The sequence below is a fragment of the Grampus griseus genome (genome assembly GCF_964374135.1).
Source record: "Grampus griseus genome assembly, chromosome: 2".
Classification (NCBI taxonomy): Eukaryota; Metazoa; Chordata; class Mammalia; order Artiodactyla; family Delphinidae; genus Grampus; species Grampus griseus.
This window is the reverse complement of record NC_139018.1, coordinates 73747870-73761538: the sequence shown is the minus strand read 5'-3', so window position 1 is coordinate 73761538 and position 13669 is coordinate 73747870. Positions and strand designations below refer to the sequence as shown.

Below are 13669 nucleotides of genomic sequence, written 5' to 3'. Positions count from 1 at the left end.
GGAGAGCTGCTGGATGGGAGGGGACTCAGAAGTCCCCAAGAAGGGTGGCTGTTACGTGCAGGGTCTTGGCTGGGCTGGCTGGAGCAGCGGGGGCACCAACACCAGTGTGTGCTGGGCTTTGGGGAGGTGCAGTGGGATTGGGGAGATCCCAGTGTCCCAGGAAGAGACTGGGGAGCAGTGTGCTCCGTGTGTGTGTGTGTGTATATATATGTTTATGCACAGGCAGGCTCACTAATGGTGGAATTAAGTGGTATTGTGTCATCCTGGGGGCACCATCAGTAGTCAGAAATCTCAACAGTAGAGTGGCCTGCAGGTGAGCGGAAGTGCCTAGAGCAGGAGAAGATCGATAATTAAAATTAATCGTTTCTCATCAGTGTACTAACAAATACCAGCTTGGCATTCAAGACTGGGCTCAAGGACTTCCCTGGTGGCGCAGTGGTTAAGAATCCGCCTGCCAATGCAGGGGACACGGGTTCGAGCCCTGGTCCGGGAAGATCCCACATGCCGCGGAGCAACTAAGCCCGTGCACCACAACTACTGAGCCCGCATGCCACAACTATTGAAGCCCAAGCCCGTGCTCCACAGCAAGAGAAGCCACCGCAATGAGAAGCCCGCACACCGCAACGAAGAGTAGCCCCCGCTCGCCGCAACTAGAGAAAGCCCGCGTGCAGCAGTGAAGACCCAACGCAGCCAAAAATAAATAAATGAATAAATTTATATTAAAAAAAAAGACTGGGCTCAATAGCCTCTTCCTCTGTGAAGCCCTTCCTGATGCCTTCCCCTGACTCATCCAAATTGAGCCCTCCCTCTTTGTGGCCCGCTACATCCTGAATAGGTCCGTACTTTGCACCTGTCATACCTCATTGCATTTGTGCATTGGCTGATCATCTCTGTGTGATTTTTGTTCCATATACACGCACCTCCCCCAGGGGCAGGAGCTGGGTCTTAATTACCTGTGTAGCCCCAACCTCTGGCACAGTGCCTGGCACCCAGGAGATGCTCAATAAATGGCTGCTACCTTAATACACAAGCAGTTTCGGGGATGGCGGGTGAAGACGTCTTGGTGACCCCTCTGTCATACTCATCCCAGATCACCATGTACCCAAATGTCTTCACGCGTGGCGTGCAGCTTCCCGGGCGATTGCTCACTTCTCCTGGCCTCACTAGACAATGATTGTCTTGTTTCCTCGAGATCTGTGTGTGGCACGGCCCGTCCCGCAAGGATGTGGCCATATGAGTTGAATCTCGGGGTGGAGGGGGGAGTTGTGGGTACCAGGAAGATGCCTCAGGAATCAGTCCAGCACATCTCCCCCTATCTTCAGGGGGCTTCGCGACCAGGATGTGACACTGTGTTCCCTTAAGCGATTGTGTCCATTTCCTCGTCTCCCTGTTAAAAGGTGGCTAGGGAACTTTGAATTCTCAAAGTTATGAGCCTTAGCATGGTACATGATGGTTTTTAAGAAGCACGTGAAGATCTCCATTCTGTCGTATTCGGGTTGGTTGGCGTGAATGAGAGTATGTTGTGTGTGACAAGTATAGCCCAGTGTTCTTTTCTATATGACTGTGAATGTCCTTAGCAAATGTGATACAGAGAGTGTTGTGAGACCGGGTGTGTTTCCCTATGTGTATGCGTAGGGCTGTAACTGTCATGGTGTCACAGTGAGTTTATGTGCTGGCACCTGTTTGTGTCAAGATACGTGTGAGCCTGTGAGTCGTGTGTGCATATGTCTCCATCATTTCCCGGCGTGAATGTGTGTGTGTGCACGCACCACCGCAACGTGTGCATCTCTGTGATGCGGGGTGTGGGTGTGGCATGAAGGGGAGGATGTGTGTCACTGTCTGCAGGGGTCCTGCGTCTGAGCCACCCCCAGCCCGCCCTCCTCCTCCTCCGGCTCTGTGGCTCCTCCTAGGCAGTGGCCCTGCCCCTCCCCTCTTCTCCCTCCCAACCGGTCTGTGCAGGGGGAGCTGGTGCTGCGGCCCCCCCCACCCCTCCCCATCCAGGCCCCATAAATAGCTGCAGAGCCGGAGCCGGAGCCTGCGCCAGCGGCTGGAACACCAAAGGAGTCAGGGCCAGGGCCAGAGAGCTGGAGAGAGGAGCCCCCGCCTAGAGCCCAGGTGAGCCCACCCTTCCTCCCTAGCCCAGCCCCAGCCCGGTCCAGCCTGGCCCAGTCTCCATAACAACATCGCCCCCAGCCTCCAGAGAGGTCTCTAGTCCTGCCCAATACCCTCATCATCACATGCCCCTGCCCAACTCAGGGGACCTGTGAGAGCTGGGAGACTTGTGGCTGGAATGCAGAGGACCCCTTCAACTCAGACCCTCCCTCACGTATCCAGAAAGGCACACGCTGTGGGGAGGGGGGGACCCAGCCAGGGAAGGGTCCCAGTTCTGAGGGAGGTAGGGGAACTGTCACACCCTCCTGAAGACCGACACCCGACTAGGGGACAGACACGGGGTGGGGGCATTCAGACACACCAACGGACACTCGCTGGGGAAGCACGACATGGGATCAGACAGCCTCACCCTGAGATGTGGACAGACAAAGATAGATGGATGGCCCCGCCATGAACTCAGGCCAGCGGACCCCTGCCTGCTGCTGCCCGAAGCTTGGTGCCTCTGCTGGGGGAGGGTGGCGTGCGTGCATCCCACGGGCAGCATGGAGGGGGCCGAGGCTCCCCAAAAATCCTGTCGCTAAGAGACAGTGCCAGTGCTGCCAAGAAGTGTGAGAACAGGGGAGGTGGGGAGGAAAGCCAGCGTTGTCATAGTGGGAGCCACTGCCAGGAACCTGGAGGAGATTTCAGCAGGGACTGGGCTCTGCTTCTCACTCTGCAAGCCCACCATCCCTCCCTTTCCGTCAGCCAACCAGAAGGTGAGTCGGGGGAGGTGGATGGGGACAGCCCCGGAGGGTACCTTCCAATCTGCCTCCTCCTGCCCATTGCAGCCTCCATTCCTGACCATCTTCTTCAGACTGGCAGGGACCCCTTGCCCCAGTTTAGCTCCTTTGAGCCAAGACTGAGTGCAGCGCTGACTCAGACATCAGTCAGGAAATAGCAGAAGGTGCTGAGGTAGCAGAAAGTGTAGATCAATTGATGGCCTCGGAGCAAGGCTGCCAGGAACCCCCCCCCCCCAGCCCTCTAGCCCTCTCCAGCCCCATCCACGCATATGAGGCCAGCAGGGGTGACAGGAGCACTGGACTGTGCAGGAGTGGGGGGCTCGGGTCCTCCACCCTCGCCAGCTCAGTGCTCAGGGGAAGCTGAGCGAGGTCACTGGGAAGCAGGTCCATGAGATGCCAGGGCCTCAGGGAGAAGGGCAAAGGGGTGGGGCCGTGGCTCCCAGAGACAGACCCCACCCCTGGCAGGGGTTCCCCTTCCAGTGTCCAGGCCATCTGCTCTGTCCCCACAGTGACATGTCCGACCCGGAGATGGCATGGGTGCCTGAGCCCCCAGCCATGACGCTGGGGGCCTCGAGAGTGGAGCTGCGGGTGTCCTGCCACGGCCTCCTAGACCGAGACACGCTCACCAAGCCCCACCCCTGCGTGCTGCTCAAGCTCCACTCCGATGAGCAGTGGGTGGAGGTGAGAGCGGCTGGGATCTCCTTCACTCACCTCCGGGACTGAGAGGGAGGAGGCTGGTGGGGGCAGTGAAAGCCTCGTGGGGGACTGTCAGGACTCCCAGGGCCCTCTTCCAGGCTGTGTGGGTAACCCCGCGGATGGGGATGCCATCATTACGCACACAGACCGTTTTACAGATTCCAAAGCCCACAGAGTCCCACTGGGTCCTGAGATCGCCCCCGAAGTCAGTGGCACCGCTCCCAAATATGACAGCCCCAGCGGGCTGATGGTCCTGGGGGCTGGCAACGCCCTGAGCTTGGGGTTCAGCCCAGGGAGAGAAGAGCTAGTCGCTGGGGTGCGGAAGCCTGAGGAAGGCAGGCAAGCCCGGGGCGGTCCAGGGCAAAGCAAAGCAGCCCAGGTTCCCAGAGGACACGCTCCCCTCTGCCGCAGGTGGAGCGCACAGAGGTGCTGCGCTCCTGCTCCAGCCCTGTCTTCTCCCGGGTGCTGGCCCTCGAGTACTTCTTTGAGGAGAAGCAGCCCCTGCAGTTCCACGTGTTTGACGCCGAGGACGGAGCCACCAGCCCCCGCAATGACACCTTCCTCGGCTCTACCGAGTGCACCTTGGGCCAGGTCTGCATTCCCACCCCACCCCCACCCCCACCCCCATCGCTCTGCCTCTGGAAGCCAAAAGACAGAGGATAAGCTCTGGAGCTAGTTCAGTCGGGGCTTGGACCCCGTCTCCACCATTCACCAGCTGTGCAGCCTTGGGCTAGATATTTAACCTCTCTGAGTCTTAGTTTCCACATCTACACAATGCGGGTCACAGTGCCTACCCATTAAGGTTGCTGCGGAAATTAAGTCCAATCCTAGCCCAAGCGCAGCCCCTGTGAGAGCTCAAAGGGCCCTTATTACCCTGTCCCTTGTACCCTGGCCAAAGCAGGTGGGGGTGTCACAGCTGGGCCCCCCTCCACCTCCATCCCCAGGTTGTGTCACAGACCAAGGTCACTAAGCCGCTGCTACTGAAGAATGGGAAGAACGCGGGCAAGTCCACCATCACGGTAGGCAAAGTCACCTGTACTCACCCTCGGGCAGGGCATTCAATGCCCCTGCATGGACATCCATGGTGACATCATGGCTAGCTCCCACCTAAGGGAAAGGGCCTTGTGGGAGTGGGTTGGGGGAATCCCGTCATTTGTGTCCACCTTGCAGATCGTGGCCGAAGAGGTATCTGGCACCAATGACTATGTGCAGCTCACCTTCAGAGCCCACAAGCTGGACAACAAGGTTGGAAACCCAGAGTCCAGGTCCCCATCTCTACTGTTAGGGAGCCTAGCCCCCCTACTCAGGACAAATCCCAGGTCCCAGCTCTGCTCCCTTCTTGGTGTTAGCCAGCTCCCCCTCAGACCTCACCAGGCTCATGGACGCTTTCCCCCGTGTCCCCAGGATCTGTTCAGCAAGTCTGACCCTTTCATGGAGATCTATAAGACCAATGGGGACCAGAGCGACCAGCTGGTCTGGAGGACAGAGGTTGGTGCCTGGGGCTGGGGGGAAGGAGGGAGGAAGGGCAGAGCAGGGGAAACTAGATCAGGGGTGACCAGCTCTCTGTGCCTCTTCAAGGTGGTGAAGAACAATCTGAACCCCAGCTGGGAGCCATTCCGTCTGTCCCTGCACTCGCTGTGCAGCTGCGATGTCCACCGGCCTCTCAAGGTGAGGCCCCTGCAAACAAGGGTGGCCCGTTGGAGCATCCGGCCTCTGCCGGAGACCGTTCCCCCACCCCCCCTCCCTCTCCCCCATGTGATACCCCTTCCCGCTGCGGGTAAAGAACCAGTCACAGCTCAATGTTCCTATATGTGTGCCTTCTAGCAGAGGCCAAAGTCCCTGCCGGACTGAGACAAAGGATGAAGTTCAGCAAGTGGCTTCTCTAGGCAGGTTGAGGACATCTGTTTGGACCTAGTGACTGTTGGGCCCCTACCACCCTGAGTCCCTCCTCCTGCCCCCAGGAACCTCTGCAAAGCCTCCCCGACCCTGACCACCCCACCCCCCTTGCCTTCTCAGTTCCTGGTGTATGACTATGACTCCAGTGGGAAGCATGACTTCATTGGCGAGTTCACCAGCACCTTCCAGGAGATGCAGGAAGGAACAGCAAACCCTGGGCAGGAGGTGCCACAAAGACCCTCAGCCAGAACCCCACCAAGATCCCTGGGAGAATCCCGAGGGTGATGCTGAAGAGCCCCCCCACACGTGATAGGAGGTGGAGAGGGTGGAAAGCCCTGGGCTCAGCCTGAGGACTGAGCCATGGCGGTCTCACTCTGGGAGGCTCCGCTGGAAGGGGGAGGAAGGGTCACGTGATGTGACCCTGGGCTTGTGGGGTATGTGGGGTCTAGATGCAGTGGGACTGTATCAACCCCAAGTACCGGGACAAGAAGAAGAATTACAAGAGCTCAGGGACCGTAGTGCTGGCCCAATGCACGGTAAATTCCAGTGCCCGCCTCAAGCCCTGCCCCACCCCGACCCCCGAGGCAACCTCAGATTCAACCCTGCCCTCATTTCAAAGATCATTTCTCTGCTCCTGGGAACTGAGAACCCTTGCCCTATCTACCACCAACTTCAACCTCAAAAACTCTGGCCCCACCCTTTCTGCTGCAGAAGCCCCACCCAGCTTCCTCCTCAAGGGACCATCCCTCCACCTTACTCCCCCCTTCCCACCAGGTGGAGAAGGTGCACACCTTCCTGGATTACATCATGGGCGGCTGCCAGATCAACTTCACGGTAAAGGCCCAGGGGACGGGGACGTGGCCAAGGGGGAGGGGCTCGGCCCACAGTGAACAGAAAGAGCTCAGAATCCCCACTGCCCCTCCTTGGACCTCTCATGAGCCTTAGCGTGGCCAGCTTGTTCCCCTCACCCGACTCTATGATGAGACTACCGGTGGGCTTATTTAGATTCACCTTAGGCCTCCCTACAGGCCCTAGCTCTGGCCCAGCCTCTCTGTTGGCGCTCACGGATGCACCATAACACTTTCCCCATCTCCACCAGGTGGCCATTGACTTCACCGCCTCCAACGGGGACCCGAGGAGCAGCCAGTCCCTGCACTGCCTGAGCCCCCGCCAGCCCAACCACTACCTGCAGGCCCTGCGTGCAGTGGGAGGCATCTGCCAGGACTACGACAGGTAGCAGGAGGTCGGGGTGTTGGACAGGCAGGGACGCCTTGCCCAATGGGCCCCCACAGACTTTTCTTCTCCCCAGTGACAAACGGTTCCCAGCGTTTGGCTTTGGGGCTCGAATCCCCCCCAACTTTGAGGTAGGCTGGGTGCGAGGGGAAGGGAGCAGATGTTGGGAGGGTCAGACGAGAAGGAAAAACATGCCCTGGCTGGCCTCACCCTACCCTCACAGGTGTCCCACGACTTTGCTATCAACTTTGACCCGGAAAATCCTGAGTGTGAAGGTAAGAGAGGAGATTCCCACCAGCCCCGCCTCCCTGCATGCAGCTTGCCTACTCCTGTACACCCCATGCAGGAGCACAGACTCCATTCCCCTGGGCCCTGCTCCCTGCCCCTTCACCCATCCAACACCCGCCTTCATTTGGTAAGACTTCCAGCCCCTGGCCCAGTATCTGCCCACCCAACTCTGCCAGCACCTGGACCGTCCAACTCTCCTGCTTAGTGAAGAACTTGGTGGCAGGGCAGTCCTCAGACAGAGAAGCACCTCCTTGCTTTAAGCGGGTTCAGGAAGGGCTCCCGCTAATCTCTGCCCTCCTCACCTCTTTGCCCACAGAGATCTCGGGGGTCATCACCTCCTATCGCCGTTGCCTGCCCCAGATCCAGCTCTATGGCCCCACCAACGTGGCCCCCATCATTAACCGCGTGGCGGCGCCAGCCCAGCGGGAGCAGAGCACTGGCCAAGCCACGGTGAGGAGCCCCAGCTGAAGCGGGCAACCTGGTGTCCTCGGGTGAGGCCCGGGCTTGGAGCCGGTGCCAAGGCCGCAGAGCTGACCCTTCCTCCCCCTCTGCCTGCCCTCAGAAGTACTCGGTGCTGCTCGTGCTCACGGACGGTGTGGTGAGCGACATGGCTGAGACCCGCGCCGCCATCGTGCGCGCCTCCCGCCTGCCCATGTCCATCATCATCGTGGGCGTGGGCAACGCCGATTTCTCCGACATGCGGCTGCTGGACGGCGATGACGGTCCCTTGCGCTGCCCCCGAGGGGTGCCCGCAGCTCGCGACATCGTCCAGTTCGTGCCCTTCCGGGACTTCAAGGACGTGAGTGCCCGGAGGCCCCTCCCTGCTGAAGGACTCCTCAGCTCCTCCTGCCGCCCAAATCTGACCAGTCTCTCTCACTTGATTGATGTCCTGCGAAGGACGCTGGAGCTCAGCCGGCCACCCGAAGCCCCGCCTCTTACCTGAGCCCCTCCTTCCCCCACTCTCCCGCCCCTAACCACACCCCCGTCCCCATCCCAGGCCGCACCCTCTGCGCTAGCTAAGTGCGTCCTGGCCGAGGTGCCCCGGCAGGTGGTGGAGTACTACGCCAGCCAGGGCATCAGCCCCGGGCCTCCCAGGTCCTGCACGCCAGCCACGACGCCCAGCCCTAGCCTGTGACAGCCGACAACCGGACCGACACTCCCTCAGTCTCTCAGTGAGTCCTGGGACGCTAGTGGGGTGGATCTTGGTGGAGTCCATCTCGGCTGGGTGTGGTGTAGACGAGGGTGCTTATGACTATCCCATTCTCCCCCAGGTGCCTGTCCTGACCCTTGTGACTCAAGTGACCGGTGCCTCTCCCTCTTGGACCAGCTGTGTCCCCTGGGTCCTGGAAGTGAGTGGTGAGCCCTGCGCCATCTCTCCAGGCCCCATACCCCTCAGCCTTGTGGCCCCTCAGTGACTTCCTTCAGTGATCCTGACTTTCTGGCCGTTAATAAAGGGAACCACTCCTAGCACCTCAGCCTCTACCCATCATGCCTCAGATGCCCATTGGGCAGTCCATAGCACCCCACACACACCATTAAGAAATGAGGACCAGCACGTTTTGAATTCTGAGCCAGAGCTCCCCAGACAGCCTGGTGGCTCAGCAGTTTCACCCCAACTATGTGCCAGTGAGATCTGAGGAGTCCCTACCGTCACCTCCCAACCCCAGGGGGGCCCAGGCCCCCTGGGGGTTAATTACCAGAGATAGAGGGGTAATAAGGGGCTGTCAAGGGGGCAAGTTGATGCCCTCTTAAGCTGTCTTCAGAGAAGCCCAGCTGATCCCCCCAGGGGCTGAACTCCAGCCCTCACACAGCTGTGAGGCAGCCTGAGAAGGGGCGGGAGGGATGGGGTGCAGGACTGAAGGAGGGCAGCAGGTCTGCTAGCGAATTATGAATACAGAGGGGGTACCTAAGGTCTTTGCAGCCTGGTTTTCCTGGTGTGTGAATGTGTGTGTGTACGTGTGTGTGTGTGTGTGTGTGTGTGTGTGTTCATGCTTTGCATATCCCTGACTCTCCAGAGTGTGGCCTTTAGTGGTTCAGAAGTCCAGCTGTGTACAGTTGTTGTTTTTTTTTTTTTGGCCGCACCTTACGCTTGTGGGATCTTAGTTCCCTGACCAGGGGCTGAACCCGGGCCCCCGCAGTGAAAGCTCTGAGTCCTAACCACTGGACCGCCAGGGAACTCCCTGTGTACTCTTAATAACATTGCCAACAATAGCAAACATTGCCATTTAGCATGTGTGAAGCTTTGTACTTAGTGTGTTTTAAATGCGTTCACTCTCACTAGGTAGTTACCATTATTTTCCCCATTTTCCTGACAAAGCAAATGAAGCTTGATTGAAGCTCACCCATATGGTCAAAGAAGAACTGGTAAGCCTGGAACCTGAGTCCAGGCCCATCTGACGAAAGGACCCACATTTAATCATGAGTGTGCAACTTCTGTTTGAGGTGAATCCGTGTGACCCTCAGCTTGTGACCCAAGTGTGTGTAAACATGGCCCGGTTGTGTGTAGGGTGGAGGTGCGTATGGATGGGCGTCTCTGCCCATACGTGTGCCGTGCAGAGCCTCAGCCAGTTAAGGAAGGCAGGCAAGAGCAGTAGTGGGTCTGGATCACAGCTGTAGAGAGCAGGTGAGGATCTGAGGGATATCCAGAGTGAGGGAAGAAGAGCTGGGCTCCTAGAAGGACCTTCCCTGCCCCAGCCTCTCCCTTCAACGATGCACGTGGAAGGGGATGGAGGAGGAGAGGCTAAAGGTGCCGTGAGCCACTCAGAGAGAGGAGCCAGAGTCAAAGAGGGTGGCCAGTAGCCAGTAGTGGGAAAGGGAGAGAAGAGAAAGAAATCCTGGTGGAAATAGAGGAAAGGACTCCCATGGCAGGCTCCTGAGTGGAGGAGGGACGAGCTTGGCTAGAGGAGGGGGAGGAGGGAACAAGAACGGGGATGGGAAGAGACAGCTGGGGAGGGGGTGGGTAGAGGGGGCAGAAAGGAAGAGAGACATATGGGAGCCTCTTCCCCCACACCCAACTCCTTCTCCCCATTTATTATTTCCCTTAGAGGACCTACAACAGAGGCTGCTCCCAGGTAACTGCTCCCAGCCCAATGCCTCTGTTCTGCCCAGAGCCCCCACCCACTCTCTCTGTAGGCTGCTGAACTAGAGGGCTGGGTTACCATGGCAACTGTGAGCCGCCAGGATAGCCACAGGCAGGCCTGGCCGGGTCACTACTGTTCCTGGGCTTCTATGCAGTGGAGGTGGGAGGGGGAGGCTCCATCTGGCCCAATCCCCACCCCTCCCCCCCATTTCCATTGGGACTTCAGAACTGAGATGCTGCACTCCGCCCAGGTGGGGGCTATCCAGCCTCTCTCCTTCTCCCTCTCCCTCTCTTTCTCTCTGTCATACACACACACACACACAGACACACACACACACACACACACACACACACACACACACACAGGCCTGGAGCAAGGATATAGAATAAACACTTCTTAAATTGCAAGAACATCTAGCCAATAGCGTACAGTTGTGCCTAGACTTCAAGTTTAATTCACAAAAGCTGCATTCTCTCAGCTCCTTGTCAGGCTGGGGGAAGTCTCACCTCAGCCCTCAGAGAGACAGGAGGGAGCAGGGGCACCCTATGCAGGTCTGGAGGCCAAGGCAGCATGGAGGGAGCAACAGAGGACCAGTGCATGGGCCTATGCTGCCGTCAGCAAGCTGGAGCAGGACAGAAAGTCCCTTTGGTGAGGCTGAATTCGGGGCTTCTTGGGGAGACCACTGGGGCTCCCACACTAAGGAGAGGCCAGAACTGGAAAGGTGTCAGAAGTCGTCCAATTCACATGAGGATTAGATGAGGTAATCGAGACCCAGGGAGCAAGTGATTTGCTCAAGGTGACTGCGAGGTATCCCGTGGCAGAGCTGAGACTAGCAGCCCTGGCTTCAGACTCCTGCCCAGGGTTCTCTCCCAGCCCACACCAACCACCCCCAGAGCTCCTCAGGCCTTTGCTGCTCTGGGCCCTGGAGGCCACGCGCTTTCTGCAAGAAAGCCTCTTGAATAGAGTTCCTGGTCTGTCTTGATATTGGGAATTGAGATCTTGAAAATGCAGTAGTCCTCAAATGGGGAGGTTACAAGCCTTGGAATGAAAACATAGCCTCATTGCTAATTACCACCTTAGGGCACTACAGGTTGAAAACCTTGAATTAAAATCTAAGCTGAGTCGGGAGCTGCACCATTCCCTCACCTCCCATTCACTGTGCATCATCCACACCTCCTTGCGCCCCGCCCCCCCCCCAAGTGCCTGGCACTGACTCCTGCAGACTTCAGTGACCTGGTCATGGAGTGGAGCAGAAGGTGAAGGGTTTCTGTGCACGTCCTGCGTGAGGGAAGGGGACCTCTCTTCCAGAAAATGACCGGCATCTAACCTCAGAGCATGCCTTGAGGGTCCAGGAAGTTTGGGGATATTTGTGTGGTCACCCAAAGGAGTGTCTGGCACCAGAAGGCGCTCAGTAACCATCTAGTGAATGGTACAGCCGCCTCCCGGGTGGTGCGCGCCGCCCGCCCACCGACTCCACCACTCCGCGGCCAGTGGCTCAGAGGAAGAAGGGGGCGTGGCCTCCGGCCCTGGGCCGCTCGGGGCCAGCCGGTCACAGCGAGCCTTGTAGAGGTCGCGCTCCCTGGCCAGGCGGGCCACCTCGGCCCGCAGCGCGTCCAGCTGGGCGGCCAGGCGGGCGCGCTCGGCCTCCAGCCCGCGCCGCTGTTGTAGCCGCTTGGAGCGACAGGCCTGCGCGTACCCGCGGTTCTTCAGCGTGCGGCGCCTCTGCTTCAGCCGCAGCGCCTCGTCGCGCCCGCAGCCCCGCAGCTGCCGGTTTAGCTCCCGCACAGACATCGACACCAGCGCCGCGTCCGAAAACCGCTCGGCCAGCTGCAGAGGGAACGGGCAGAGCCCGAGTCAGCGCCGGCTCCCGCCCTGCTCCAAGCTCGGGTGGCCCCGCCCACCCGGCCCCGCCCTCGGGAATGCTCCGCCCCCGGCTCCCACCTTTACCTGAATGTGCGCCTTCCCCTGAATCTGTCCCGCAGTCTAGATCCCGTTCCAGGTCCCAACACGCCCTCCCTGCCCCGCACCCCCGCCACGGGTCCCCGACCCCTTTGGGTGGTCCCTGCGTGTCCCACCCACCGTCGGGCGAGCCAGTCGCGCCCCTGAACCCCACATTGACCTAGAGGGGTCATGAGCATCCGGCTCCTGGCCCACGTGTGTCCCGTGGGCTCGGGCCGGACAGACCCTTCCCCTCCAACACACCTCGCTCCCCTGTCCTGAAGGCTGCAACCCTGTGACCCTCAAAGGATTTGGATTACATCTTAATGCCCTCAACACCCCTGTCTGTGTCTATAATTAATAGGATGAGTCCCAATCCTTCCTGAGAAGGTTGGGGGCTGGGGCAGCACGAAGTCTTGAAAAGGCCAACTTCACTCCGGTTCCTACAGTCTCAGCTCTGCTCCATTCCACGCACAACCCTTTCCGTGGTTCCCCAGACTGAGTATCTATATACCTCCCTTAATCAACCATTCCTGACGCCCTTTAATTCTCAGCTCTCCCCTTTTGGTCGATCCTCTTCTAACCTTGTCTTCTCCCTCTTCCTCCTGATTCAGCCTACTCATTTCTCTCTATTTGGAAAAAAGAAAAAAAGAAGGGCCAGAAAACAGTTTTCTCTATCTGATATCTTTTAAAAGTCCTTCTTCCCTTCTCCTGTCCTCTACCCCTTTCCCAATAAGTAACCCTCTCCGGGGACTCTCCTTCCTCTCTGGGCTGGCCTCCTCCCTCACCCTACCCACCCCCCGGACCAGCTCGCTGATCACTCACCTGGGCATGCTGGGCTCCGGTCTCCTCTGGGCTCCCTGGGTAGTAGGTGTGGGGCCCTTCAACAGGGACTGGGCCCTGACCCTGCAGCAGCTCCACGGCCTCCTCAGGACTCAGACCCAGCACCTCCCCAGCCCCCAACTGCTGTTGCAGGGTGGCCAGCCAGTACAGCTCCTCCAGGCCTGGCCGGGTGCCCTCGGTGGCCCCCACCGTGCCCGGCTCACTGAAGGTGGGTGATGGAGGCACTGAGCTGTAGGGTGTGGAGCCCAGTGAGGCTGTCGGGGGGCCAGATCTCCCCTCCAAGGGTTCCCGCTTTACCTCAAACTTCATTAAGTCAAAGTCATTGACATATTCCATGGCCAGGGGACTGGGAGGCAGTGCCATTCTGGGGCTGGATTAGGAGGGGTGCACCTGCAAAAAAGGGGACAGGTTTGGAGCACCTGGAGGCTGCCTGCCAGCCTCCTTGACCAAAATCCGCTTCCCCCAAAGCCCAAGTGCCCTGGGGACAGAGTTCTGGAAAGCTGGGGTGATGGTGCAGCCTGCTCCCTGCACAGTCACCTCCGGGCTGAGGGACAACTTGTTAGGTGGCAGGGGCTCCTGACCAGGGGGAAAGCAGTTTAAAGCCTGAGTGAAGAAGAGGATAGCAGAGCCTCTGGCCCACTGGTGCCTCTGGGATCTACGAAAAACAAGAAGACTGTGGCAGCACTCCCAACTCTAGTGCTGGGACATGCTGAGCGTCTCTGTCATCTCAAGAGGCATCATTTCATTTCCAAGCAATTAAAAAATGTTGCTTAATTAACTGTGACAGAGTATGTGTATATTTTA

General features: G+C 58.7%; 2 protein-coding genes across 2 annotated transcripts; one reads left to right on the top strand and one right to left on the bottom strand.

Annotated features, from left to right (window-relative positions):
• Nucleotides 1-2026: 2026 nt before the first annotated feature.
• On the top strand, nt 2027-8139 carry CPNE6 (copine 6; the record flags this gene model as incomplete). The annotated part of the gene is made up of 16 exons (XM_082649386.1): nt 2027-2115; nt 3372-3572; nt 3999-4178; nt 4532-4606; nt 4758-4832; nt 4992-5075; nt 5166-5255; nt 5604-5708; nt 5933-6019; nt 6258-6317; nt 6583-6716; nt 6793-6847; nt 6940-6991; nt 7321-7454; nt 7567-7803; nt 8002-8139. The coding sequence occupies exons 2-16, from the start codon at nt 3405-3407 to the stop codon at nt 8137-8139; spliced, it is 1674 nt and encodes a 557-aa protein (XP_082505512.1). The 5' UTR covers nt 2027-2115; nt 3372-3404.
• Nucleotides 8140-11579: 3440 nt separating this feature from the next.
• Nucleotides 11580-13246, bottom strand: NRL (neural retina leucine zipper; the record flags this gene model as incomplete). The annotated part of the gene is given in 3 exon segments (XM_082649186.1): nt 11580-11608; nt 11611-11911; nt 12848-13246. Coding segments are annotated over 3 exon segments (711 nt in total). The 5' UTR covers nt 13229-13246.
• Nucleotides 13247-13669: the final 423 nt, after the last annotated feature.